Below are 27,934 nucleotides of genomic sequence, written 5' to 3' on the forward strand. Positions count from 1 at the left end.
ACAAAATGTTTATAAGAGGTATTATGGAGAAACGTGGGACCATGATGGAACTACTTGGGACATTATGAAGCTATGTGGGGGCATTATAAAGCAAGATGTGTAGGTTGTGGAGCCACATTTTGATCTATGTGATGTAAATATGGAGCTGTACAGATGCATGTGGCTACATTGGGATGTACTAAAGGTGTCGCATATGGGGCTATATATGATATGTATATACGGTATATGGGCAGTTGGGTCTAATGGGCACAGTATTTACTTTTTGTTATACCACATACTTTACATATGCACAATACCTTATACCAGTGATAGGCAAACTACGGCCCGTGGGCCAGATCCGGCCCACTTAGAGGTTCTATCCGGCCCGCCAATAAAAAAAATAATTCATTAAAATATGCATAAAATTATTAGGGCCGACCCTGTATGTCAGAACCTTCATTTTTATGCCTTCCCAGCTATTTCCTCCATTACACTTCATCCTCCTTCCTAAAAGGACACTGCATATGTCAATCACTCAAACACCTGCCCGCCCCCAAATGGCTGAAAGTCATGTGAGAAGAGATGGGCTGGACCATATACTAAGGCGGATTTCGATTGGCTGCTGTGTTGTCAGTTAGTGGCTCACCAGAAAGACGGATCTGCAACAACCTGCTGAAATAAGTGCTTTGTCTGTACGATCGCTGCACTTAAAGAGGTAACACTGCTATAAAACACCCTCCGTCCCATTCAAAAAATTTGTATTATATATTTCGATATTTGAGTTTTTTAATAAAATATATTGGCCCGCCTAAAGTTTTTCTTTTTTATTTGGCCCGCTCATGAAAAAAGTTTGCCCATCACTGCCTTATACTGTTAAGCATAGGCATTTAATATAGCAAATTTCATACATAAATACCAAATTAAAAGAATTGTAACAAAAGGGTGGGGTTGTATTAGTGTAATGAGTGGTGTAATAATGTGGCTCAGACACAATAGCATGTGGGGGTACCTTTAACAATAAAGTGCATATTGACACCTGGCTCAATAATGACATGTGAAGGTTACAGTGACGGCACAGTAATAGTATATGTGCGTATTGTAGCATAAGATGTCTGTGACACTAGGCAGCATGTGGGGGGATACTTGGTACAGTGAAATATAAGCAGGGGAGGAACTGGTACAGTGTTTGACATGTGGGGGACATATGGCATCTGCAAGTACACTGGTCGCAGGTTAGGATAAGGTAGTGTCATAATGTCAAGGTATCTAAATAAATAATCACAAAAAAGTGTCTGTTGCTGGCTTATACTGGCAAGCGTTTTTTTTTGCAAAATGTATCTGGAAAGCTCCCCGCTCTAGAAATCCTGCTTTTGCTTCTTGGTAGCAATGTACCCTGGACAGTGTTCTGCATCAGACATCAGTGCATCTGGACAGCAGCCTTGCAAGCCAGCCAGAAGGGGGGTAAGAGTTATTATTTGCATTTTACAAAAGTCAAGTGTGCGAGGGGCTGTAAGTAGGTATTGGGGACAGTGGGGAAGATAGGTTGAAGCTTTGCATATGACGATGAGAAACCTTGGTTAATACATGCCCTTTTTAACAAAAAAAACATGTGAAAAATAAGATAGATGCGAATAAACACACACATATATATATATATATATATATATATATATATATATATATATATGTATATATATATATATATATATGTATATATATATATATATATATATATATATATATATATATATATGTGTGTATATAGATATATATATATATATGTATATATGTGTATATACATATTGTGGCAAGAGCCCGCTACTGCTGAAGCACACGCGAACAACTTCTTCTTTTTATGCAGCTTTATTGTCAGGATGGTTAAAATGTATTTGACACCGTATGACTTTCACAGCAATTATGGAGACCCTAAATGCTAGCTAGACATAGACCAGCTCTCTCAAGACCAGCCAGCTTCCCCAGCATTGGTCTCAGTGAACAAATGACACAATCAAGCTTTTATACATGATACTCCTCCCCCAGTCTTAGCTTGATGGGCAGGTGACACACCCACCTTCTCTTTAAGAGGAAACTCCCATCACTGGCTCTGTTTGCACTAACAGACACACCCAGTCTGTTTGCTGAGAGGAAGGAGCTTTCAAATCATGTAAGTTAACCAAACTTTAAACTACACATAAGTCTTAACCTGGTTTAACCTCAATCTAGGTGCATAACTACGCAAATGTTTTATTCTGCTTGTATGCTTTCTATGCATCTTGTCAGATAAATGCCTCCCTTTGTTACATATCCCTCCCCCTAGCGTCTCCAAGTAGGGGGACGCGGACTTCGTGACAATGCATCTGCATTCTTGTGCAGAATCCCAGGTCTATGTTCTACTGAGAACTTGAAAGGTTGCAGTGCCAAGAACCAGCGGGTTACCTTGGCATTTACCTTCCGATTGTTCTGCATCCATCTCAATGGTGCATGACCTGTTATTAAGGTGAACTCTCTGCCTAGGAGATAATAGCGCAGAGCTTCTGTAGTCCATTTTATGGCAAGACATTCTTTCTCCACAGTGGCATATTTTTGTTCCCTTGGAAGCAACTTACGACTTAGGTACAGGACAGGATTTTCTACTCCATTCTTCTCCTGTGACAAGACTGCACCTAAGCCAACACCAGAAGCATCAGTTTGGAGGAAGAACCTCCATGTAAAATCCGGTGCTTGTAGAACTGGAGAGAAACAAAGAGCTAACCGAAGATCAGACCAGGCGGCTTCTGCAGAGTCAGACCAGGTTAATCTATCTGGACAACTTTTTTTTAACATGTCCGTAAGTGGAGCAGCTCTAGTGGCGAAGTGGCTTACAAACCGCGTGTAGTAACCTACTAAGCCTAAAAAGGTTCTTAACTGCGACTTTTTTTCTGGTCTTGCCCGATTTTTGATTGCCTCCACTTTGTCTAGCTGGGGTTTTACATGCCCTCGACCAACAAAGTACCCCAAATATTTAGGTTCTCTCATGGCTATGGCATATTTCTCTGGGCTAGCTGTTAACCCTGCTGACCTTACTAAAGCTAAGACCGCCTCAACTTTGGCTAAATGTGATCCCCAGTCTGGGGTATAAATCACTATATCGTCCAAGTAAGCAGCTGCATAAGCTGTGTGAGGTCGTAGCAATTTATTCATGGCCCTTTGGAAGGTGGCAGGTGCCCCATGCAACCCAAAGGGTAGGACTTTATATTGATAGAGACCATCAGGGGTGGAAAATGCCGTCTTTGGCTTGGCCGTGGAAGTCAGGGGAACTTGCCAATAACCCTTTGTTAGATCAAGAGTTGTCAAATAGTTGCTACCAGCAAGATTTTCCACCAGTTCATCCACACGTGGCATCGGATAGGCATCAAACTGCGACTGTTTAGGCGCCTAAAGTCATTGCAGAACCTAATTGTCCCATTGGGTTTCGGAACAAGCAAATGAGACTATTCCACTCACTAGTGGACTCTTAAATCACGTCTAACTGGAGCATCTTCTTGATCTACTTTCTCACGTCCACCCGTCTGGCTTCTGGAATACGATACGGCTTCTGCTTTACAATGACTCCTGGTGGAGTGACAATCTCGTGTTCGATTAAGGTAGTGCGCCCAGGGATGGAAGAGAAGACATCCCTGTTCCGGCGAATCATTTCTTCAGTCTGTTGTCTCTGCTTAACGGACAATGCTGGCTCTATGGGCACTTCAGACTTTTCAATGGCAGTACTCACTACCTGAGGAGAGGTTTCCTCATCATGCCAGGGTTTAAGGAGGTTAACATGATATATTTACTCCTCCCTTCTCCTACCTAACTGGCGGACTCTGTAATTGACAGGACCGACAGCCTCTAGAACTTCATTTAAACCCTGCCAATGGGGAAAAGTTTGCTTTCCTGTGTAGGAACCAGGACTAGGACCTTGTCCCCAGGCTTGAAAGATCGAACAACAGCACTTTTATCATAAATTTTCTTCTGTCGTTCCTGAGCCTCTTTTACATGTTGCTGCATAATGGGCCCTATCTTTCCTAGCCTCTCATACATTTGGGACACAAATTAGACCAGATTTGGCTCCCTGTGACCTTGCTGTTTCCACCCTTCTTTTAACATATCCAAGATACCCCTAGGCTGTCTCCCAAAAAATAACTCAAATGGACTAAACCCTATTGACACTTGAGGTACCTCACGGATGGCAAACATTAAGTAGGGAATAAGAGTGCCCCAATCTTTTTTCTCTTGAGCCCCTGCTTTCCTGAGCATGTGCTTTAATGTGCGGTTAAAGCGTTCCACCAAGCCGTCTGTTTGTGGATGGTACACGGAGGTGTGAAGCACCGTAACCCCTAGCAACTGGCACATGTCCTTCATCAGTTTGGACATGAAGGGAGTACCCTTGTCTGTGAGAATTTCTTTGGGTATTCCCAAGCGTGTAAACATTTGCTGAGAGGAAGGAGCTTTCAAATCATGTAAGTTAACCAAACTTTAAACTACACATAAGTCTTAACCTGGTTTAACCTCAATCTAGGTGCATAACTGCGGCACTGTTTTATTCTGCTTGTATATTTTCTCTGCATCTTGTCAGATAAATGCTGATATATGTATATAGATATATATATATATGTATATATATATATATATATATATATATATATATATATATATATATATATATATAGATATATGTATGTAGATATATATATATATATATATATATATATATATATATATATATATATATATATTAGAGATGGGCGGGCTCGGTTCCCCGAGATTCCAACCCACCCGAACTTTGCCTATCCGAGTACCGAGCCAAACAGGCTCGGTACTCTCCCGGCCGTTAGGAATCGAAATCGAGGCAAAATGACATTGTGACGTCATCGGATCTCGGGGCTCGGTTCTCGCAATATTTGAAATGCAAAAATACCCGCCTCCACAGCAATCCATCGCCATTTGACAGAGGGAGAAAGCAGGGTTAGGTCACAGGCTGGATTAGAGCAGGGACAGAGCAATAATTGTATACTTTATTCTTTCACTTTTTATTGAAAATCTGCTAGCAATTTTATTAGCAAGTGTTAGAGGAAGATAGAGGAGGCTTTTTTTTCTTCAATATTTTGCACTACAAGTGCTTTGGGGTGTCCCATATTCCCCAGTGTGAAACAATAATATGTGCCTGAACAGCCTGAGAGTAGCCGGTGATACACCAAGTGAGGATGACACTTTGGAATTAGAAGAGGATGAGTGGGAGATTTGGGTAGCCGATGAGGGCGCTGATGAGGATGCGGTTGATTGTGTAAGTCCTGCGCCAGTGGCAGCAGGGTGGCACCAGTGGCAGCAGTTCTGGCACGTGAGGTTCTGACACCAATTTGAGCTTTCCAAACACAAGCAGGGATGACACAGGTGGCAGACCACAAGAGTTTGACATCTGGGCTGGTTTGAATTTTTTGGTATTTTATACAAGTGGAGGGGGGCCTAGAGAGACAGAAACCAAACTGGCTTTCTCCATTTCAATTAATATTGTACAGTCTATAACGGCTGAATTTTTTTGTGTTTTCTACAACTGGAGGGGGGCCTAGAGAGACAGAAACCAAATTGCCTTAGTCCATTTCTTTACATATTTAAGTATAAGTGTAGGGTGTAATATACATCCAAAGACGATGGCTGCATTGCCAATATTCATAGATGGAGAGGAAGACAATCTGGTTTGTGTGTCGAATTAATGAAGGCCTAGCAGGAATTAAACTATTTTTTGGATAATTTATTAGCTTTACAATTACACTACTTATCCAATAAAACAGGTGGAGCACTAAATTTGGTTATTTTAGGCCCGAAAACAATGATTTTTAATCAAAATAGCAAACAAAACCGAAACCGAAACCAAAACACGACAGTAATCCAGATCCAAAACCAAAACACAGGGTCAGTGAGCATCTCTAATATATATATATATATATATATATATATATATATATATATATATATATATATATATATATATATGTATATACATATACACACTATTGCTTTATTTTTATACTATGTTTTAGAGTTCAGCTAGGGAGTTAGATCCCCTCCCAACTCTAAAACTGTTGGCACATTTTAATACCACCCCCACAGCAACATGGTTTTACCAAGGTACAAAAATTGCATCTTCTAACTGGATTTACTCCTAACTCTAAATGAGGCCTTAAATATCTGATTAAGCACACACATTGGTTATCACTATAGACTAACAAAAGAAAACTCTACCACCCACAGTTCAAAGTTTCCCAAAAATGTATAGTCCATTTAACCATTTTAGTACATCAAGTAGTTCAAAGTAGATTTTCCATTTAACTTATACATAGTAAAATAGTTAAAATTGATTTGATTATGAAGTTATACAATAAGGAATTAAAGCAGGCACTCACCCTATTGAATTCCGAATGTTAAAAGCAGGATAGCAAGTGGTCAGATTAGGCTGAGATTGAGATGTGGTTAATTGTGTTCTTTCTTGTTTTGGGTCTGAAAAGTAAGAGAAATGTTTATACACAGATGCAGATATTCTAATATGTAGAGATATACACTGCATATCTACTTGATATGCTAAACTGGTAAGCAAGTGCCAGACTTAGTTTGGGACCAGCATTATCAGTATGGCTAAGCTCTGACTGTCCCTAGTAGGATCACTAGAATTTACAAATGTTTCTACCAACAGATGTGTCCAAGTATTGATAATAGCTAACTAGACAAATTCACCACAAGGTTGTAATTTTAATTATTCTACAATAATGTTTATTTATTTTTTCATATTAAACACGCCATGGAGGGCAACTTCCACTGAAGTAACCCAAGAATTTTCGATGAACAGTTTTATTGCTGAGGCAAACTGAAAGAATGCCACAGGATGACAATCATAAGCTGCAACCTCCTCCACCTCCATTTAAAGTTGGTTAACCTTTTTAATTTGCTAGTAATCAGCTAGAGGGGGAGGAGCACCTTACATTTTATTGTAATATTTCTATGAATAAATGTTATAATTATATCATACTTACCAACTTTCTGAAGTTGGCTTCCGAGAGCCTGCCAGGGGAGGTGGGCGTGATGGGGGCGGGGCTCCAAAATTTGCATAATTTTGGACCTGCCCCGTGATCTAATGCCGCAAACGCATCATTTTACAGCAGGGGGCGGGGTCAAACCCATTAATTCCCGGTGAATTGCGGCGTTTTGGACCTAATTCTGCCCACTTCACATTCCGGGAGAGTTGGCAAGTATGAATTATATTATGTTATTTTAGTATGTGTTGTATAATATGACTGTGGGGAGATCTCAGTATTTTTGATACATTTACATTTTTGAATAGATATAGCAAATATTTCTAATTTATAAATTAACAGTTATATACTAAAATTTTGCAAGGAATGACCTTATAATTAAGGCAGCTGAATTTAGGGAATGAAAATTTAAATTACAGCTTGTCCTACTGGTTTCTCCCTTTATGGTAGGTGTAATAAAGACTAAAGTAATAATCTGTCTGTTACAGACATGTTTATGTGTGTGTGACTAATGAGAGGGTTGACATTTTCGTTGCCCACTCTCAGGTGGCAGATTAGCTGTGTACAAACTATATATTACAAAGTAGCATGTTCTTTCAAACATTGGAAATAAAATTACAGTGAAAGTTAAACACAAGGGATCATTTATGAATGGACAATGCAGTGCCTTTAAACTCCAAAGCCATTTTATCTGTGTTGGAGTATTAGAACTGCTTTTGTGCATATTGTGCCTGGTGTCACACATCGGGATCTTAGCCGCACTTACCTCATCCGCCGCTGTCATATCACGGCTACCTTGGTCCCTTCTGGCCATCTGCAGCATTCCTGTCCTCTACACCTCCGTTTGTAAACAAACACACACTGTTTGTTCTGCTGCATGGGCGTGGCCATCTTGGATGCAGTCAGGTGCTCATTCCAGACCAACCAGATTCAGTAGCTGTAATCACATGAACTGTACAGCCAATAGTTGTTTGGGACACCCTATTTAAACCTGTTGCTGTAATCTGTTCATTGCCAGAACAACACACTTCTCTCCAGAGGATAGTTCTTGGTACTAAGTGTTCTGTTCCTGTCAGCATTACCAAGTGCTCTGTTCCTGCCAGCATTTCCAGACTGCTCATTCCACTGCTATATTCTACATTCAGCAAGAACATGAGCAGGAAGATCATCCAGGCTCCTAGGTTCTGTTTCAGTCCTGCTCCAGCTATGCCCAAGGGTCCCCAAATGGATCAAGAAATATAGACGACCGTGACAGTTTGTTCTGGCCCAATGGATCCGCTAGGGAACATACCCCGAGGAAGGACTATCCAAATATTAGCTGAACGCATTGAGAGACAAGAAACTAACCAGTGGCAAATTTTGAGATTCCTGCAGGATGTTTCTACGCATATGGATACCTTGCAGGTATTCCGCAGTCAACCATCCCGTACTCCGCCCGAGCCAGTAAGACCTGCTTCACTACCTACTCCATCCGGACTCCATCTTCCCACGCCAGCTAAATACGATGGCAATTCGAAGAATTTCCGTGGGTTTCTCAACCAGTGTATAATACACTTTGAATTACAACCCGGGAATTTCCCTACTGCACGTACCAAAACTGCTTATATTGTTTTGCTACTATCAGGGCAGGCTCTGGCATGGGCATCACCGCTCTGGGAAAAATCTGACCCAATTTTATCTGATATTGATAGCTTCCTGTCTACCTTCCGCAGAATATTCGACGAGCCTGGAAGAACTACGTTAGCCACTTTAGATATTCTACGGCTTCGGCAAGGGCAGCAGTCCGTGGGCCAAAATGCCGCTCAATTTCAAAGGCTTTTCTCTGAGCTGTCTTGGAATAATGATGCTCTTGTTGCTGTCTTCTAGCAGGGCCTGTCTGACCACATTAAGGATGTTGGTAACAAGAAGAGACAGAACAGAGGTTATAACGTGGGGCACTCTAGGATACGAGGTTAATGGAGATGTATATGATAAAAAGCAAATCTTTATTGGTATATGTTAAAATACACACATCCTAGCAAGAAGAAAGCTACGCGAAATAGTTAAAAGAAAACAAAAATAGTGAAATTAAAAGTTGCAAATCAACTGCAACAATCGCTCTATGGTCAAATTCTTAGGGCTAATAAATCATGTATATGATATAAATTGAAGGGTCAGTGGGCAAATATCAGGTCCTTATGCAGAGGTATGTTTGTGAAAATATCTATCCTCTGTCTATCTTATCATAATAGATACCATGGACTACCAAATCAAATATTCTCCTTTAAATTAGAGCCCTAATCACTGTCCTGATACAGTTCTCAAGGACAGAGATGTAGTATACTAAAATAGTATGGCTGGTATGTGTCAGTTGTATAGTATGAACATTTCCATTAGTAACAGGTTCATTATCTATCTGAAGAAATAAGGACAATGTAAGCCATAAAACTATACTCTGTCCCAACAAAGGGATACACTTAGTAATATGATTAATTGTGTACGAGTCTGACAGGTTTAGAGGCTATGCCTGCTATGGTTCCTAATATACAGGGCTAACAGAAAATGGAGATTGTATCTGCTATCAGTGTTATCACACATGCTAATAGTTTGTCCAGAGATTAATAACTCCTAAATCCTTTAATCCTGAATCATATGAAGGTATTATTCACTAAAATGTCCTTAAAACCTCACAGTTAATTTTATCTCCGTTATCACCTGTGACTCATAAAGGTTCAGACATTAGTGAGGCGTTCACATTGACATTTCTATGTGAGTCTAGTTTGCCTGTAAACTGTCTCCACTAAGATTAGTAACACATAGCATTAGTAGTCTATCTAAATGCTAGTATCTTATGTCTCAGTCCTCTGACCCTGAATTGAGGAGAAGCGCTAGTCGCTATAGTGTCCCCAGACCCCCACACATCGCTATCATTTAAATTTAATTTTGGTAGGTCTGTAAGAACTAGATATGCATAGAGCGCTATCTAAATATTAGATTTTAAGACACATAGAGCGAACGCTATCAATGCTATGTGTTACTAATCTTAGTGGAGACAGTTTACAGGCAAACTAGACTCACATAGAAATGTCAATGTGAGCGCCTCACTAATGTCTGAACCTTTATGAGTCACAGGTGATAACGGAGATAAAATTAACTGTGGGGTTTTAAGGACATTTTAGTGAATAATACCTTCATATGATTCAGGATTAAAGGATTTAGGAGTTATTAATCTCTGGACAAACTATTAGCATGTGTGATAACACTGATAGCAGATACAATTTCCATTTTCTGTTAGCCCTGTATATTAGGAACCATAGCAGGCATAGCCTCTAAACCTGTCAGACTCGTACACAATTAATCATATTACTAAGTGTATCCCTTTGTTGGGACAGAGTATAGTTTTATGGCTTACATTGTCCTTATTTCTTCAGATAGATAATGAACCTGTTACTAATGGAAATGTTCATACTATACAACTGACACATACCAGCCATACTATTTTAGTATACTACATCTCTGTCCTTGAGAACTGTATCAGGACAGTGATTAGGGCTCTAATTTAAAGGAGAATATTTGATTTGGTAGTCCATGGTATCTATTATGATAAGATAGACAGAGGATAGATATTTTCACAAACATACCTCTGCATAAGGACCTGATATTTGCCCACTGACCCTTCAATTTATATCATATTACATGATTTATTAGCCCTAAGAATTTGACCATAGAGCGATTGTTGCAGTTGATTTGCAACTTTTAATTTCACTATTTTTGTTTTCTTTTAACTATTTCGCGTAGCTTTCTTCTTGCTAGGATGTGTGTATTTTAACATATACCAATAAAGATTTGCTTTTTATCATATACATCTCCATTAACCTCGTATCCTAGAGTGCCCCACGTTATAACCTCTGTTCTGTCTCTTCTTGTTACCAATATATTTTTAGGTTATAGGGTGCACCTTTCAGCGATTCTGCTGATTTCAATGATAATATATTATCAATTATAAACTGATATATGTAGGATACTTGGCTATAGACCTAGTGCGGCTGTACTCCCCCCCTTTTCCTTCAGCACATTAAGGATGTATTAGCGGCTCGGGACTTACCTACAACGCTATACCAATTGATTACCATCTGCAATCGGGTTGATCTTCAGTTCAGAGAGAGAACTCTAGAAAGGAGAAAGCTGAAACACCCCAAGTTCTGCCCTATTCGATGGGTCTGTGCACTGTCTCCTTTCCCTGAAGGACCCATGCAACTAGGCAAAGCACATCTTTCACCCACTGAGCAAGAACGGCGAGTTAGAGATAAACTTTGCTTATACTGTGCCAGTTCCGGACATCTGCTACATTATTGTCCTCGCAAGTCGGGTAAACGAACCCTCCTAGCTGACGATGAGGAGGTGAGCCTAGGAGTGGCCCTTTGCCCCCCACAAGGCAAGGACTGTATTATCCCAGTCACCCTGAAACACGCTCAAGGCTCCCAATACATTTCAGCCCTGCTGGATTCTGGAGCAGCTGGGAATTTCATGTCTGCCAAATTAGCTGCTGAACTAGCCATTCCACTAGTGAAAATTCCCGTAACCATCTTTCTCTCTGCGGTTGATGGTAGCCGTGTTCCAGGGGGTACCATTACGCATCAGACTTCTCCAGTGACACTCCAAATAGGAGTTCTGCATTCAGAGTCTCTTACCTTTTTTGTCAGAAAAAGCCATTAGCCGTGTGGTTCTTGGGTTTCCATGGCTTCAAACACATAACCCCCATATCGACTGGTCGACTCCACAAATCTTGGCGCGGGCTCCAACTTGTTTCGGGTTCTGTTTACAATGTGATCTTCCATATTGCCCCACCTCTGATAAAGAAGTTTTGCCAGTTCCTTCTGCCTACCAAGAGTTCACAGATGTTTTCAGTAAGCAGGCCGCTGAAACTCTACCACCTCATCGGGATTGGGACTGCCCCATTGATCTTGTTCTGGATAAAACCCCACTGCGTGGCAAAGTCTACCCTCTTTCTATCCCTGAGACAAAATCTATGTCTGAATATATAAAAGATAACTTGGAAAGGGGCTTCATTCGCCCATCATCTTCACCGGCAGGAACCGGGTTCTTTTTTTGCAAAGAAAAAGGATGGTGGATTACGTCCCTGCATTGATTACCGAGGTCTCAACGACATTACCATCAAGAACCGGTGTCCTCTGCCCCTCATCACAGAGTTATTTGACAGAGTCAAAGGTGCCCAAATATTTACAAAGTCAGATCTCCGCGGGCCTACAATTTCATTCGCATCAGGCGCGGCGACGAATGGAAAACCCCCTTTAACACCAGGGATGGGCACTACGAATATCCTGCCATGCCATTCGGTCTGAGCAATGCCCCAGCGGTTTTTCAGAATTTCATAAACGAAATCTTTCGGGACTTACTGTACCATACTGTTGTGATATATTTGGACGATATCCTCATTTTCTCCTCTGATATCCAGTCCCATCGCAGACATGTTAAAGAGGTCCTCAGGCATCTCAGAAGGAATAAACTGTATTGCAAGCTTGAAAAATGCACCTTCGAAGTTGAATCCATTCCATTCTTGGGGTATATCATCTCGTGGCCTGGTCTCCGTATGGACCCAGAGAAGGTGCAAGCTATTCTTAACTGGCCTCAACCATCTACACTGAATGCAGTACAGCGATTTCTGGGATTCGCTAACTATTATCGAAAATTTATTCGTGGCTAATATACTGTGGTAGCACCACTCACTGCCCTCACCAGGAAAGAAGCTAATCCTGCCAAGTTGCCTGAAGAAGCCCAAACTGCTTTTTAGCTTCTGAAACAAGCATTTATTTCTGATCCCATACTCAGACAACCAGATTTCACCTGTCCATTCTACTTGGAAGTTGATGCCTCATCTGTCGGAGTAGGGGCAGTTCTTTCCCAAAAGCCAGCTGATGAGCAATGGCATCCCTGCAGGTTCTTCTCCCGAAAATTTTTACCAGCTGAACGAAATTATGCCATAGGGGACAAAGAACTGCTTGCCATCAATTTGGTGCTTGAAGAGTAGAGGCATTTACTTGAGGGAGCTCGTTATCCTGTCACAATATACACGGATCACAAGAATGTGCTGTACCTTAAAACTGCACAGTGCATGAATCCACGTCTGGCCCAATGGACACTATTTTTTACTCGATTTGATATCCATGTCACCTTCTGTTCCGGTTCCAAAAATCGCATTTCGCAAAAACCTTGAAAAAGCTAATCAACAGCGAAACGCGCGTCGATTTCCCTGGGTGTTCCCACATAATGTTCTTTTGAAGCTTTTTATAAAAAAATCTAACTAATCCCTATTTCTAAATACCTGAATATCAGACTTGCAAGATAGACTAATGGTCAGGGAGTAAAATACAATAACACTAATATGCCTGCCACCACAATAACGCTGCCACATACAATAACGCTAATATGCCCACCACCAAAATGGATTTGAAATGAAACTAACAAGATGTGCCTTAACTGCAGACTTTCAGCTTTAATTTGAGGGAATTTACATCCAAATCAGGTGAACGGTGTAGGAATTGCAACGGTTTCTATATGTGCCTCCCACTTTTTAAGGGACCAAAAGTAATGGGACAATTGACTCAAAAGCTATTTCATGGACATGTGTGGGCTATTCCCTCGTTATTTCATCATCAATTAAGCAGCTAAAAGGTCTGGAGTTGATTCTAGGTGTGACATTTGCATTTGGAATCTGTTGCTGTCGACTCTCAATATGAGATCCAAAGAGCCGTCACTATCAGTGAAGCAAGCCACCATTAGGCTGAAAAATCAAAACAAACCCATCAGAGAGATAGCAAAAACATAGGTGGGGCCAAATCAACTGTTTGGAACATTCTTAAAAAGAGAGAACGCACCGGAGAGCTCAGCAACACCAAAAGACCCGGAAGACCACGGAAAACAACTGTGGTTGATGACAGAAGAATTTTTTCCCTGGTGAAAAAAACCCCTTCACAACAGTTGGCCAAATCAAAAACACTCTCCAGGAGGTAGGTATATATGTGTCAAAGTCAACAATCAAGAGAAGACTTCACAAGAGTGAATATAGAGGGTTCACCACAAGATGTAAACCATTTGTGAGCCACAAAAACAGGAAGACCAGATTAGAGTTTGGCAAACAACATCTAAAAAAGTCATTACAGTTCTGGAACAACATCCTATGGACAGATGAGACAAAGATCAACTTGTACCAGAGTGATGGGAAGAGAAGAGTATGGAGAAGGAAAGGAATTGCTCATGATCCAAAACATACCACGTCATCAGTGAAGCATGGTGGTGGTAGTGTCATGGCGTGGGCATGTATGGCTGCCAATGGAACTGGTTCCCTTATATTCATTGATGATGTGACTGCTGACAAAAGCAGCAGGATGAATTCTGAAGTCTTTCGGGCAATATTATCCGCTCATATTGAGTGAAATGCTTCAGAACTCATTGAACGGCGCTTCACAGTGCAGATGGACAAAGACCCAAAGCATACTGTAAAAGCAACCAAAGAGGTTTTTAAGGCTAACAAGTGGAATGTTATGCAATGGCCAAGTCAATCATCTGACCTGAATCCAATTGAGCGTGCATTTCACTTCATGAAGACAAAACTGAAGGGAAAATGTCCCAAGAACAAGCAAGAACTGAAGACATTTGCAGTAGAGGCCTGGCAGAGCATCACCAGGGATGAAACCATTGTCTGGTGATGTCTATGCGTTCCAGACTTCAGGCTGTAATTGACTGCAATTGATTTGTAACAAAGTATTAAAAAGTGAAAGTTTGATGTAGGATTGTTTAGTTTGTCCCATTTCTTTTGGTCTCTTAAAAAGTGGGAGGCACTAATAGAAACCATTGTAATTTCTACACTGTTCACCTGATTTGGATGTAAATTCCCTCAAATTAAAGCTGAAAGTCTGCAGTTAAAGCACATCTTGTTAGTTTCATTTCAAATCCAATGTGATGGTGTATAGAGCCCAAAATATGAGAATTGTGTCGATGTCCCAATATTTATGGACTTGACTGCATCTTGAATGTTCTACATTCAACAAGAACATGAGCAGGAAGATCATCCAGGCTGCTAGGGTCTGTTTCAGTCCTGCTCCAGCTAGGCCCAAGGGTCCCGAATCGGATCAAGAAATACAGACGACTGTGACACCTGGTTTGCAGCCTTTACGGCTTTCTCTACGGTGAACATTGGTGCATGCCTTATTAATAGAATGAAAAGTCTTTAATGTTACACCATGTGGAAGATGGTGTTAACAACTAACTTTAATGGGGGTACAATTTACTCTTGTGAAGTACACATACAACAAGAACACAGGGGTAATGTTTTTACATTTTGTCAAAGTCTTTAAAAGTGCACAATCCCTTATATTCTTTTTTTGCTAGTGTGTATAAGAAGTGAGAAAGACACCACTTCAGTTGATCATTCCGGCTGCAGACCAGGTAACAAATGCATAAAGCGGCACCCACAAAGTAACCTTTCATTGCAATGTCTTTGTTGCAGACAACCATTGAACAATTGAATCCAGCTAATATTCTAGTGCTGCCATAATTACTATACTCTGTGATTTTTTTATATTTATATCCCCTTGCTTTGGTGCTTTGACGTTGACTTGAAGAGTGGGCCGTGTTGACACCACCTTTTACTCTGCACTCTTCAATGAACTGAGCAGAATGTTCGACTCACAAGTTCCCAGAAACATCAGAGAAATACTGTGATGGTTTTGTGGGCTATGCGATACTTGCTCTGTTCGCAGTGCCATAAGCAGTGCACAAGAAATGGCGGTGTCCAAATGTTTCACATGATCTGTGATATCAGCAATTGGTCAATAGTAAAAGGGAGAAGCAAGAAGTAATTAAAAGTAATATAATAATATTTAAAGTTCCTTGAATTCTATAATATATTTATGCTGTTTAGTAGCTCAAACTTCTAAGTGATGATAGTTCACTTGTGAAATATTTTTTAATGACAATAAACTCTCTGTAACTCATTGCAATCAGTCAGACATTTTGTTTTGTAAATTGCACTAGCAAAATAACAGCTAAAATCACATTGGGTGTGATTACTTACACCACATTTGTGCACACACCACCAGTGGAGAAAGTAGGCAGTTAAACAGTGGTATGCCATATTACCAGTTATCCTACTGCCTTCGTTTTAAAGCTATCAAATTCCTTTCACTTACATTTTTCATGTTGCCACTTCTAAATATCTACACCACCACTTCTACCACTGCATACCACCATTTTATAAAATAAAGACACTAATGTAGTACAAATAGAACTAAATACCTAGAAAACTGTTCATGACGACATAGTCATCAGAATCCTCTGATTTGCTGAATTGCTCAAGGTCTACAAAAGGAGGACGCGCAGGTTTCTTAGGCTTTGGACCTAGTACATCTTCACTTGGTAAAAGTTTTAACTTAGGTTTGTTCTGGTAAACCTTTCCAATGGTTTGATTAAGAGAAGTGTTCATAGATCGTCTTGGTACAATTGGTTTAATGACTGGAACTGAAGGTTTATTTATACACACTTCATGGAGAATTCTAGAGGTACTTCGGCATGAGAAGCTTTGATGTGAATGTAATTGCTTCCTTGCAGTTGCAAAGGGATCATTTTTTGGGGAGACTAGTAGTTCTGGAGAAGACAAAGCTTTGGGTACAGGTTTCTGAAAGCAGCGGTCAGTGATAGGTAGAATATTTGGTCTTGCTGGTACAATAGGTTTAGCTCCAGGTTTGGTTGGTATAGTAGGCTTGGCTCTAGGATTTTCTCCAATGTCCTTTTGAAATTTGGATCGCAAGGTTTTAAAGTCTTCTGGATCTGCCTGTAAAGTTAAAGATGATACTGAAATAATGTTGCACATGTCACACAATAAGTATTTTAGTAAGGACCCTGGTATTATTAGACATTAATTCTAATCTTTACTTTTCAGTAATTCAAAATGCGATTAAGGGGCTGATGGTGAGTTTGAACACGTTTACATCTAAAATGCAGGTGTAACATATATTAAAGAAGGTGCAATTATGTGTATATTCTGAGTGGCACATATCTTAAAATATGTGCAGCTCAGCATAGTATGTCAAATGCATCTTATCGATTAAAGCATATGATACGCTTTAAACATATTGTGATGCTTTTCAGACGCTAGTCTACTTGCTGATGACTGGAGTTTTAATGTAGATTTGAAAAATAATTAAATAAATAAATATAGTTTCAATAGGCTGAGATGGTAACATTATAATATGGAAACCTGTGGTGTGGGGTCCCCCAGTTTTAATGTCACTCAGACCTAACATGGTGAGTACAGGGCTGAATTCCCTAAGGGAATCGAGCCTGGCTCAACCTGTCAAAGCCTAGTGCTTGTAGCGATTTTGTGGGGGTACCCCACACTGCTCATCTACCCGCAATCGCCGCAAAAGCCCAGGCTAGGATCGTTGGTTAGTAGATCACTTTTTTGGGGGCGGCATGTTGTTTCTATTTAATTGGGGGTGCACACAATTTGTATTTATTTATTTAAAAGTTTAAATTTAATTTTATTTATTTATTTATTTTTTTACTGCAAAGGACTGCTCCTGCCAGGTACATACAGTATGTCGCTGTGTCAAGTTCTGACTCATTTGCATTTAAATTAATACATGTTTACTGTGACATACTGGTAGTCTAATTGGCTGCTGACTTATATGGACCCTATTGAGTATGCTAGTGTTAGGGAATTTAGACTGTAAGCTCCAATGGGGCAGGGACTGCTGCGAATGACAAATAGTCTTTGTATAGTGCTTCAAATCTAAATCTAATCTATAATCATTATAATCATTTACTTGAACTACACTTAACTGCTCCTTCCCCATTCCACTTCTCTAACTGGAAGGAGTCACATGTGTAAGATGCATACAATTCTGCATATGGATGTATGCATACATATTTTGTTGTGGGCATGCACAGTATGGAAAAGTGTATTTTATGCTAAACCAAGGGAAAGTAGGTCCAACTCAGCATGAGCCCCTAAGTTTTTAATGGATATTAAAGAACCACTGCTAAGATAAATATACTAGCTTCAAACTAAACAATATATGTTCTTAATGAGCTAATAAAGTGTCTAGAAGTTATTCCACTGCTAACAATATAAATGCTTCCTCTCCAAATGTTGAAATCAAATTTTAAATAATGATCTAAAAGTTGAAAATATGAATGTTATGTAGAGGCACACCTCATGTCCTACAGACCCTTTTCTGTTAGCTTGTGTCCACATGTAAGATGTATAATATAATAATGGATAGGGCACAAAACAGACTCCTTTATAACAACTAGTGTACAATACAAACAACATTTATTCAGTGGGTACTCCTTAAATTGTCACTCAATTACATTGCAAAGAATGAGATCTAAGAAGTTAACAAACCTGTGCATTTCCTGAATGCTAAGCATTAAATCCAAAACCTAAGAGATATGGTGATTGACCACATTGATAAATTGTCGCATTGGGGTGATCGTGACCTAATGTTTTTGCATTGCAGGATATACTTGATTTACATGTGGGATTCAGTCTATTCTTTTTTGTTTGTTTGTTTGTTTTTTAATATTAATGTTTTTTCAATGTTACACTAGTGCTGAAAGTGATGGTATATGAAACACTTGTGCCTTACTTTTCTTTTTAGGTTTGGAGTGTTCACGATTCAGCAAAGTCTATGACCTTAGTATCTGGATATATTTGATAAGTTTGATTCAATTTCAAAGTTGTCACAACTGAATGAGAATTGCACTATATGGGTTCTTTTTGCATATACCAACCATACTATGATATAATGCTTTGAAAATCACAACATATAGCAACAGTTTTCAGGCAACAATTTTATATCAGGTTGTAGAAAATACAATATACAATATACGTTTTTTTCTAATCTTTTTCAACTTAGTTTATTAATGTAACACTTTAGTTTATAGAAAAAATGTACAGCATCGGTGTACATGAAAAACCTGAAACCTGGATGTCATAGATCAGTTATAATATATTTCAAGGGATGCATTTATAGCCCTCCAACCACCAAAAGGTCCACACACTCTTAATTTCAAAACAACTTCGGCCCCCTCACCACTCATTCTGAAATACACCCGCATGTCTGCCTGCTCCAAATTTTACTACTTGCCATAACGGATCTGTCGCTTTCTACAAAATAGCTCAAAATGCCCACATATATTCTAACTAACTAGTTATATATATTCAAAACTAACTAGCTTTGAATATATAACGATATAACTAACCTCGAAAGGGGACACCTCCTGTCATATGATCTATGCCTATGGGATCTGTGATTTAACCCTATATGAGAAAAATCTAAGGAGAAAAAAGGTCCCATTGAGACAATAGGGAACACTGTATCAAATTTTATTACAATTACAATTCGAAACATAACAGAGGGTTACGTTTGAATATAGGACAATATAATTAACCTCTAAAAGGGATATATTTTTCCACATACGATCTTTAATCATGGAAGCTGTGATTTAACCCTGTATGAGATACATTATAGTAGAGAACCTATGATAATTCTCTATTCTATTTAGCATCCACCTTAGAATTGAGATATACTATTGGAGAAACATCGCGCTTCGATAGTTTACCTATCGATCTTAACAGATTATCAATTTTTGGTCAACAATGTCATGTACTTGCTTTTAACATTTCACTCCTTCTAATTTTTAACAATGCTAAGGGGGCAGGTGAAGAGGCTAATGGGGCAGATAACAATGCTAAGGGGGCAGGTGAAGAGGCTAATGGGGCAGATAACAATGCTAAGGGGGCAGGTGAAGAGGCTAATGGGGGCAGATAACAATGCTAAGGGGGCAGGTGAAGAGGCTAATGGGGGCAGATAACAATGCTAAGGGAGCAGGTGAAGAGGCTAATGGGGCAGATAACAATGCTAAGGGGGCAGATAGTGCTAAACGGGCAGGTGATGAGGCTGATCGGGGTTGATGAAATGGTTAAGAGGACTATTTAAAAAACTAGAGTAGTTTTGGGGGGGCATAATCTTTGTATTATGTGGCGATTATGAGGATGGTCTCTGTGGTTCTAGGGTCATTAGAATGCTAAATATTAGTCAGGTGGGGCTGATAGAGGTTTATATTTGATTATAGCTCTTTGACAACAATTTTCATATGTTTTATTGCCTACATATGCCTGTGCTATGGGGTAGTTTTATCTGGCCACAATGGACTGTTGTGTTTTGGAGCCTAATCATTCAGGATTTGTTGACATTTAGCATTATAATACAATTGCTGCATATTTTCAAAACAGGACCCAGACTTTCCAGAAGCCAGCTAGAAGACAACAAAGCTGCAAGAACAGGGAACAGAGAAGAGCAAGAACAGGTAACAGAGAATGTACTGTCTAAATTTGAATGCTGGCGAATTCTCCTGAATATACATATTCAGGAGTATTCCTATACGCTTATATTGGGGGGGCGCTGCGGCGGTAATAGCCTAGGGCGGCTGGTACCCTTGATCGGGCCCTGCCTCTAAATGTGAAATGCAAAACTTAAACATGAATTCTTTAACATTCAAGCTTTGAATAATCAATTGCCTGTTAAAATCTTATTTATATATGTTCTTTAGATACAGTATATACTGGTAGGAAACATGCCTAGTTTCAAAACATACTGCATTGGACATGACATGATGCAGTTATAGCAAATGAGTGAATGTGGCACGACTTGCCATAAACTGCTTTTAATGTATTTAACAGCAAATCCCTACTGCGTATGCATGTAAAGCTGCTGTTTTCAATGAGGACACTTGTACTCATAAATCATGAGATTCTGATGAACAGAGCCTGCAGCCAAACTACCTCACTATTAAAAGCTAAACACAGCAGCAATGTATGCCAATGATTTGGACTTCTCTTGATCCTTCATCATCCTCATCAACATTTATTTATATAGCGCCTGCAAATTCCGTAGCGCTTTACAATTGGGAACAAACATTTTGTTCCCAATTGTACAATTGTACAGACAATACTGGGTAATACATACAGACAGAGAGGTAAGAGGGCTCTGCTCGCAAGGTTACAATCTATGGGACCAATCTATGGGATCCTTGAACTAAGAGTTTATATGTCGTTGGCAGCAATGACAGAAACAAGATCAAAAGCTATAGATTTAGCTAATGCTTTAGCTGACATAGTATATTATTGCTTATTTCCTTTATATTATTATTACTATTATTACTATTATTATTGTGTATAGAAAGCTATCAGAAATTACAAAAATTGTCACATACAAAAGGGGGAGCATAAGAGCATAAATAATATTAAATAAAACAAACAATTATGCATTACATTGGTCCTTTTCTTCCTTTTATAATTGCTAACTTGCAAAAAGATTTTATATCACATGGTATTTCTCAGAACTTGTATTGCCCTAGTTATTTTTGCAACATTTATTAAAGCTAATTTAGCATGGGTGGTTTTAAAAGCTGTAACAGAGATGTAACAAAGATGTCCTAGTTCCAAAAATACAAGACAACTGGGCTGTTAACCAAAATATAACCTGTGATCATGTGTTACATTTTTCAGTTGCTTATATATGGCTGTTTTTGTCATTAAAGATCCTATTAACTTTTATATAAAAATCAGTTGTTATGCTGTAATTGTCTGGTGAAATCTTTGCTGGTAGTTTCTATAATAACAAATAAATAAATCAAATTAGACCTAAGATTCTAAGCTTCTGTTCTCTGAGTATCATACCTTCCAGATTCACACTTTGGATTTGTTGTAAAAATATTTTTTGTCACAACCAACACTCAACTGAGCCTGTGTGATGTGTTTGTGACAAAGGGTTAATCACTACAAGACCACTTGGACTGTCAATAAATGAGTCAAATCCTCAAAATTATACTTCACACTTTCTATTAATCCAAAACTGCCACCACTAACATTTTTTTTCCAAGGATCCCACTTTGAGGAAGATTTAGGTTACTGCCCATTACAATTCAACTTAATCAGAATTATCTTTAACTAAACAATCTCCTGTATTTCAGTTATGTAACATTTAATGAAATGACCAAGCTTGACTAGCATGTAAATTTGTTAAGAACACAAAGACAGGATGTTGTTAAATAGAATTTAATGTGATAAGCTCTTCACATTGCTTAAGGTATCAAAAATAAGACAACAAAAAGACACACAGTAATATAAGATTATGCAAGTGAGTTTCTTTACAATAAGATGGATAAACAGAAAAATATTCAATGTCCAACCTGTTGTTCAACAGAGGTTGTCTTCCAGTAAAATGACAACTCTCATTTTATGTTCTCATTTTTAAATATATTTCTTTCTCCGACTACCCCGTCCTACTGACCTCATTGGAAGAGGTGTGGTGGAAAGGTTGAATGAGTTTATGACCCTGTAGGGTCTCATTTTGTTCCAAACATTTTAATCACTAACCTTTTAAAAATGAGTATCAGAAAAACACAATTTTACCTTCATTAAAGAGAGCATAAATTTCCACACGTGCATACCAAACATGAACATGACATTATAATTATTTAAGACCATAATTAATTTCTTAAGCTTCGCTATTAAGCTGCTCTCTAAGCTTGACATATATTATAAGCCTATTTGCACTTGCACTGTGTATAAATTAAGACAAATAACTATGAATTATGACCTACATTTCTTTGATGACGTTGATGATACATTTCCTATGTGGTTCATGGGGACTTGACTTGGTATGATCACAGATATTGTCCTTTGTGACTACAAGGTGAATTTACCTAATTTAATCTATGGGCATTTGGTAACTGCACTAAAAGTTATCTATCAGGATGATTTAATCTTGTGCTAGAAACATCCACCCTGGCTGAATATGACACCCCAGCTAGGTTGCAGGATGTTGGCAGTAGAAAAGAGCATATGAGGTGAGTTTTCTAAACCTATTAAATTAACCACTTCTGTACTTGCCCAAGGAGTTACAGCCATTCAGCATTTATATTTTAATCCCTGACATCCTTTATTTTTTTTAACCCCGTAACATCCTTTATTTCACATAATACTAGAAATGAGTTGAAAATCACAGGATCATAACTAAGGTAGTGATGCCAACTGATTTTGGCTCTACTAGCACGTATTGTGAGGGGCTGAAGTGGGTTGTGTCAATCTGCGTGCATGTTTTGTGACTACAACCCTGGAATCTTATTTATTTATTTCTAGTTATGTACATAGTGCCATTATATATGGGCAGCACAGTGTCACTGTGGTGAGCATTGCTGCCTCACAGCATTGGGAGCATGGATTAAATTCTGACCAGGGTCCTATATGTGTGCAGTTTGTATGTTCTCTGTGAGTTTGCATGGGTTTCCTCCAGTATCCTCCCACACTCCAAAGGGGGTGAGTACAAATTTTTGACAATAAAAATGTTGACACCATAATATTGACAGTCAGAATGTTGACACAGATAAAAAGTCACCATTCAGAATGTGGACATGTTCATTAGGTCGATAGGGTTAAAAGTGTCGACATTGGGAACGTTGACAGGTTGTAAGGTCAACAGTCACAGTGTCAACAGAACACATTAAATCCTAGGTTCCCAAAGTGTGCGCCGCGGCTCCCAGGGGTGCCGCGGCGCTGTCACAGGGGTGCCACAGCCAGGTAGAGAAAAAAACAAAAAAACAAAAAAAACTTACCAATCCGGGGACGCCTGGGACCCAGCATCCACCCTCCTTGCTTCTCACTGAATGTCGAGCGTAACGTCATCCCGCCCGACATTCAGTGACAAGCGGCAGGAGAGCGGATGCTGGGTCCAGGGTGCCGCCGGATTGGTAAGTTGCAGAGGGGGCAAAGTGAGTGGATGATGCAGATGGGGCAGAGTGAGATGATGATGCAGATGGGGCAGAGTGAGATGATGATGCAGATGGGGCAGAGTGAGTGGATGATGCAGAGGGGGCAGAATGAGTGGATAATGCAGAGTGAGTGGATGATGCAGAGTGAGTGGAGATAAAGGGGGCACAGTGTGAGTTAGCTGTAAATTATTCTTTGACAGAAATATAATTGAAAAAAATATATAAAAATATTCTTTTCCCTTGCATTTATGTGTATTATTTTTGCATACAACTTACTAAGTATTTCTGTCCTGACCTAAATACTTATTACGTTTTTTTGACCCAACTACTTATAAAACGGGACTGCTCAGTAATTATTTTGGAGGGGTGCCTTGAAAAAATGATGGCGACTTTAAGGGAGCCGCAAACTGAAAAAGTTTGGGAACCACTGCATTAAATTTAAACTGTCAACACAGTAAGTAAAAAAAAAAGTAAATATAGAAAGGAAAACAGCGTGATTTCCCCCCCCCCCCCCCCAACCAGCTTAATCACCCCTAGTGCTGCCAGCCTAGGTTGGTACTAGAAAAATTGTTGGTGGGGACAAAAAGTGCAGTGTCCCCCCCAGTTTTACTACCAGCACTAGGCTTTGCGTGCTGGGGCTGGTGGCACTGGAAATTGCAGTGTGGGATCCCCCTGTCTTAATGACAAACCAGCCCAAGGTTAGTCAGCCTGAGGCTGGATTCCCTAGGGAGATCGGGTTTGCAAAAATATGTGGACCCCCTTTTTGGGGACCCAGCCCCGTGCTGAAAGCACTAGGGCTCTTCCCACACCACTGGGTGGTGGGTGTGAAGTACAATTAGAAGTTTAATAGTAAAGAAAAAACATTTTGCTCCTGGATTTTGTCTGGTGCACTAGGGGTCTCAGCATGCCTAGGCTGCCAGTAATTGTTTTGGCATGCTGGCACTTGTAGTACTATAAGCACCACCATACCCATGGCTGACAGGGCGTGATGGCACTTGGGGAACAACAAGTGGCAGCATGTCCGGGTACCCAGGGCTCACTGGGACCTGCAGTCCACCAAGAAAATTTTTTAAATAATACACAAATTCCTGTTTTAAACATTATTTTATTTGAAATAAATAAAAACACCCTTTCGAGTACTCACCTACATCCAGGAGCAAAATGTTGATGCCAGGCTGTCTGGCCTTACTATAACAGGAAAACCTACAGCAATTGGGTTCCTATGTACTGGAGGGTACCAGCTCAGCATAGGAATGAATTCCCTATGGACATAGGGCCCACAAAACTAATGCCCCCCAGGAGAACCAGCCCCATCTTCATAATACTTTTAGCTCCTCCCATAATCAGTAGGCAGTAAAATTTGAAATATAATTTAGTATGTGGTATTCCGAGTCCCAGCACACTGTGGCAGCCATTAATTCCTTATGTATGTTTGCCGCTTGTAGAACTTGAATTAAATACTATAAGCTGGTATCACTAGTGTCACATAGACACGCACATACTGAAAAAAAAATATTTTATTCTAAATAAAAACTCGCCCTTTCCATAATTGCCATCTTAATTCCATTGCCAGGATTTTCTTTTCTTCTCTTTTCCTAGGGAATTTAGCCCCATGCTAATACAGTTCATCTCCCATTACAGTTGGAGCAGCCAAGGCTGGTGTAACCTGGTGCTGATTGCTGATTTTAGAGGGGGACCCCACGCTGTTCATTCCCCCTATATTAGCTGCAACCAGAACAGGCAATGAGGGCTGGTGCTGGTTTCATTTTGGGGAAAGGTGGACACAATGTTTTTAGCACAATAAAATATATTTATTTCCATTTTTATGTCCCAATTCAAGGATAACAAAAGTTGGGAGAAAACATATACTGACGCAATGCATTCTTACACACTATTTTCAGTTCTCAAAATATGCAGGTAAGATCGCAATATTAAAGTCCTATACACGGTGGGCTGCAAAATTTTGTGCTCAATTTTAAATAAAGTATTATATACTCCAGCGCATGTCCATGTGATAAGCCTTAGTATTCAGTGGAGACATGTTTTAACTATACAAGGACAGACTGAACAAGTATCTATATAATCAGCATACTTAATGGAGTTTTCTTAATTAATTGTAGTACTGAAAGAGTTAAAGAAAATTGCTTCAATAACGAAAAAGGAAGTGGCATCTACAAAACACATTGTTTTACTGCAAATAGAAATTGCTTAACAGGTTTTGAAGCAATGTCTCATATCTCTTATTATACAGACAATCAAGATATTGTGTGCACAGCATCTGTAAATGGGGAAAAAAGTAAGTAGCAAGTGAACTTGCACAGATTTTAGGGAACTAAAGAGCTTCTATTGCAACCTCCTTGCGTCATAGGAAAACTAAAAAAATGGTTCCAGACCAAAGGGTCTCCTTTTTCAAGTGATGTCCAAGATTGCCTAGATCAAATAAAACAAATATAAATAAATGTCATTCTTAATCTAATTTTGTTTATAGTCTTGATCTAACCCTAAAAAAAGAAATAGCCAAGTGTTAAATCTAACTATAACCTTTATTATTATCATTATTATTATCAGGAAGTTTATTGAACAGTTTTAGCATATCTTATTTCATCCTGGAAGTGACTTGTATTACTACTTACACCTATAGGATAAAAAGAATATATGAAGCCCAGAAAATCAAACTCATCAGGGGATACAAGACTCTGCTAACCTCTTGTAAGAACTATCCCAGGTGGAGCACACACCTATACATGAAAAAAGTTAATCAAGGTTAGCCTTTGCTAACACAGAGGGAGGCACAACAAAACTCAATACAAGATTCATTTTCTGGCTCAATTAACTCAAATTTGGGATTGGACCCAGTAATGCTGCTTAACCTTCCCTGGGCCCTCTTGCCTCATCATCATCATTTATATAGCACCAATAATTCTGCAGCACTGTACAGAGAATGCACTCACGTCAGTCTCTGCAACATTGGAGTTTACAGTCTAAATTCGTTAATACACACAAAAACTAAGATCAATTTAATAGCAGACAATTAACCTACTAATATGTTTTTGGAGTGTGGGAGAAAACCCATGCAAACACTGGGAGAACATACAAAATCCACATAGATAAAGCCATGGTCAGGAATCAAAGTAATGAAGTGCTAACCACTAAGCCATCTGCTGCCTCACCTCTGGCTGCATCCCTTGCAGTGGTGGTAGTTCTGCAACTAGCTGTATATTTGTGCAATAAATGTGTGTCATCAAGGTTTATTATTTTTAATACATGGCTGCCAATGGGGTACTTGAAACAGAAATGCTATCATCCAGCCTCTGGGACCATGCCAGCATCACTTCCACCCATGCTGCTTAGCCTCACAGCACTAAATCCACCATATGTTGAACATAGAGAAAGGCAGTACACACTGTAGCTTAGCTTCACAAATGCACAAATGACCTTTTTGAAAAAGGCCTGTGTAAAAAGAGCATGTGTGTGTGTGTGTGTAACGCATGCAGGGTTACTATTTGTGGCCCTGGCCCGGGGTGACAGCAGCAGAGTTCACTGGGGGGGGAAATCTAATTACATTGGTGGCGAGTGCCTCTTCTTGTAGGAATGCGCCGCCACCGGATAATTTAAAATGTATATCTGGAATACTAAATGTGTCATCCACAAAAGGTCCCAATTCAAATACCTATGGAGATATATACAATTTAGGAAGATGCTCCAAAAGATGGGTATACAAATTATGTAAAGCTACAGTAAAAGCCAATATTTTCAGTAATGCAGAAGTCATTCACAAACATCTCTAACAACGAAAAGTAAAGTAAGCACACAACAATAGCAGTATGAGCCACTATGTGTCATGTGTTTCCCCTATTTTTTGTACCCACTTGCATGATGATTGTTATATCTTGCCTATCCTCATATATATTGTCTATTCCCATATGTCTTGTCTACTGACTCTTGAATACCTCTACATTGTCTGTGGCGGTATTCGAGATGCATGTCTCTTTCTCCTATCTACCTCTATATTCTGACCTTTAAAAATAAATATATATATATATATATATATATATATATATATATGTATCATTCAG

The 27,934-nt window shown here is 39.3% G+C and overlaps 1 protein-coding gene across 2 annotated transcripts in view; it reads right to left on the minus strand.

The window, feature by feature from the left end:
- The window catches only part of LOC142149640 (FYN-binding protein 1-like), a 143,330-nt gene that overhangs the window by 90,714 nt on the left and 24,682 nt on the right, over window positions 1–27,934 (minus strand). Inside the window, exons 2-3 of one of the 2 annotated variants that reach the window (XM_075204960.1) lie at window positions 16,317–16,851; window positions 6,399–6,492 (exon numbers count right to left, since the gene is read on the minus strand). The exons of the other annotated variant lie outside the window; for it this stretch is intronic. Of the exons in view, the coding sequence (XP_075061061.1) occupies window positions 6,399–6,492; window positions 16,317–16,851 (629 nt within the window). The remainder of the gene's footprint in view (window positions 1–6,398; window positions 6,493–16,316; window positions 16,852–27,934) is intronic. 2 annotated transcript variants of the gene reach the window in all.

Source organism: Mixophyes fleayi, chromosome 1 (genome assembly GCF_038048845.1).
Source record: "Mixophyes fleayi isolate aMixFle1 chromosome 1, aMixFle1.hap1, whole genome shotgun sequence".
Classification (NCBI taxonomy): Eukaryota; Metazoa; Chordata; class Amphibia; order Anura; family Limnodynastidae; genus Mixophyes; species Mixophyes fleayi.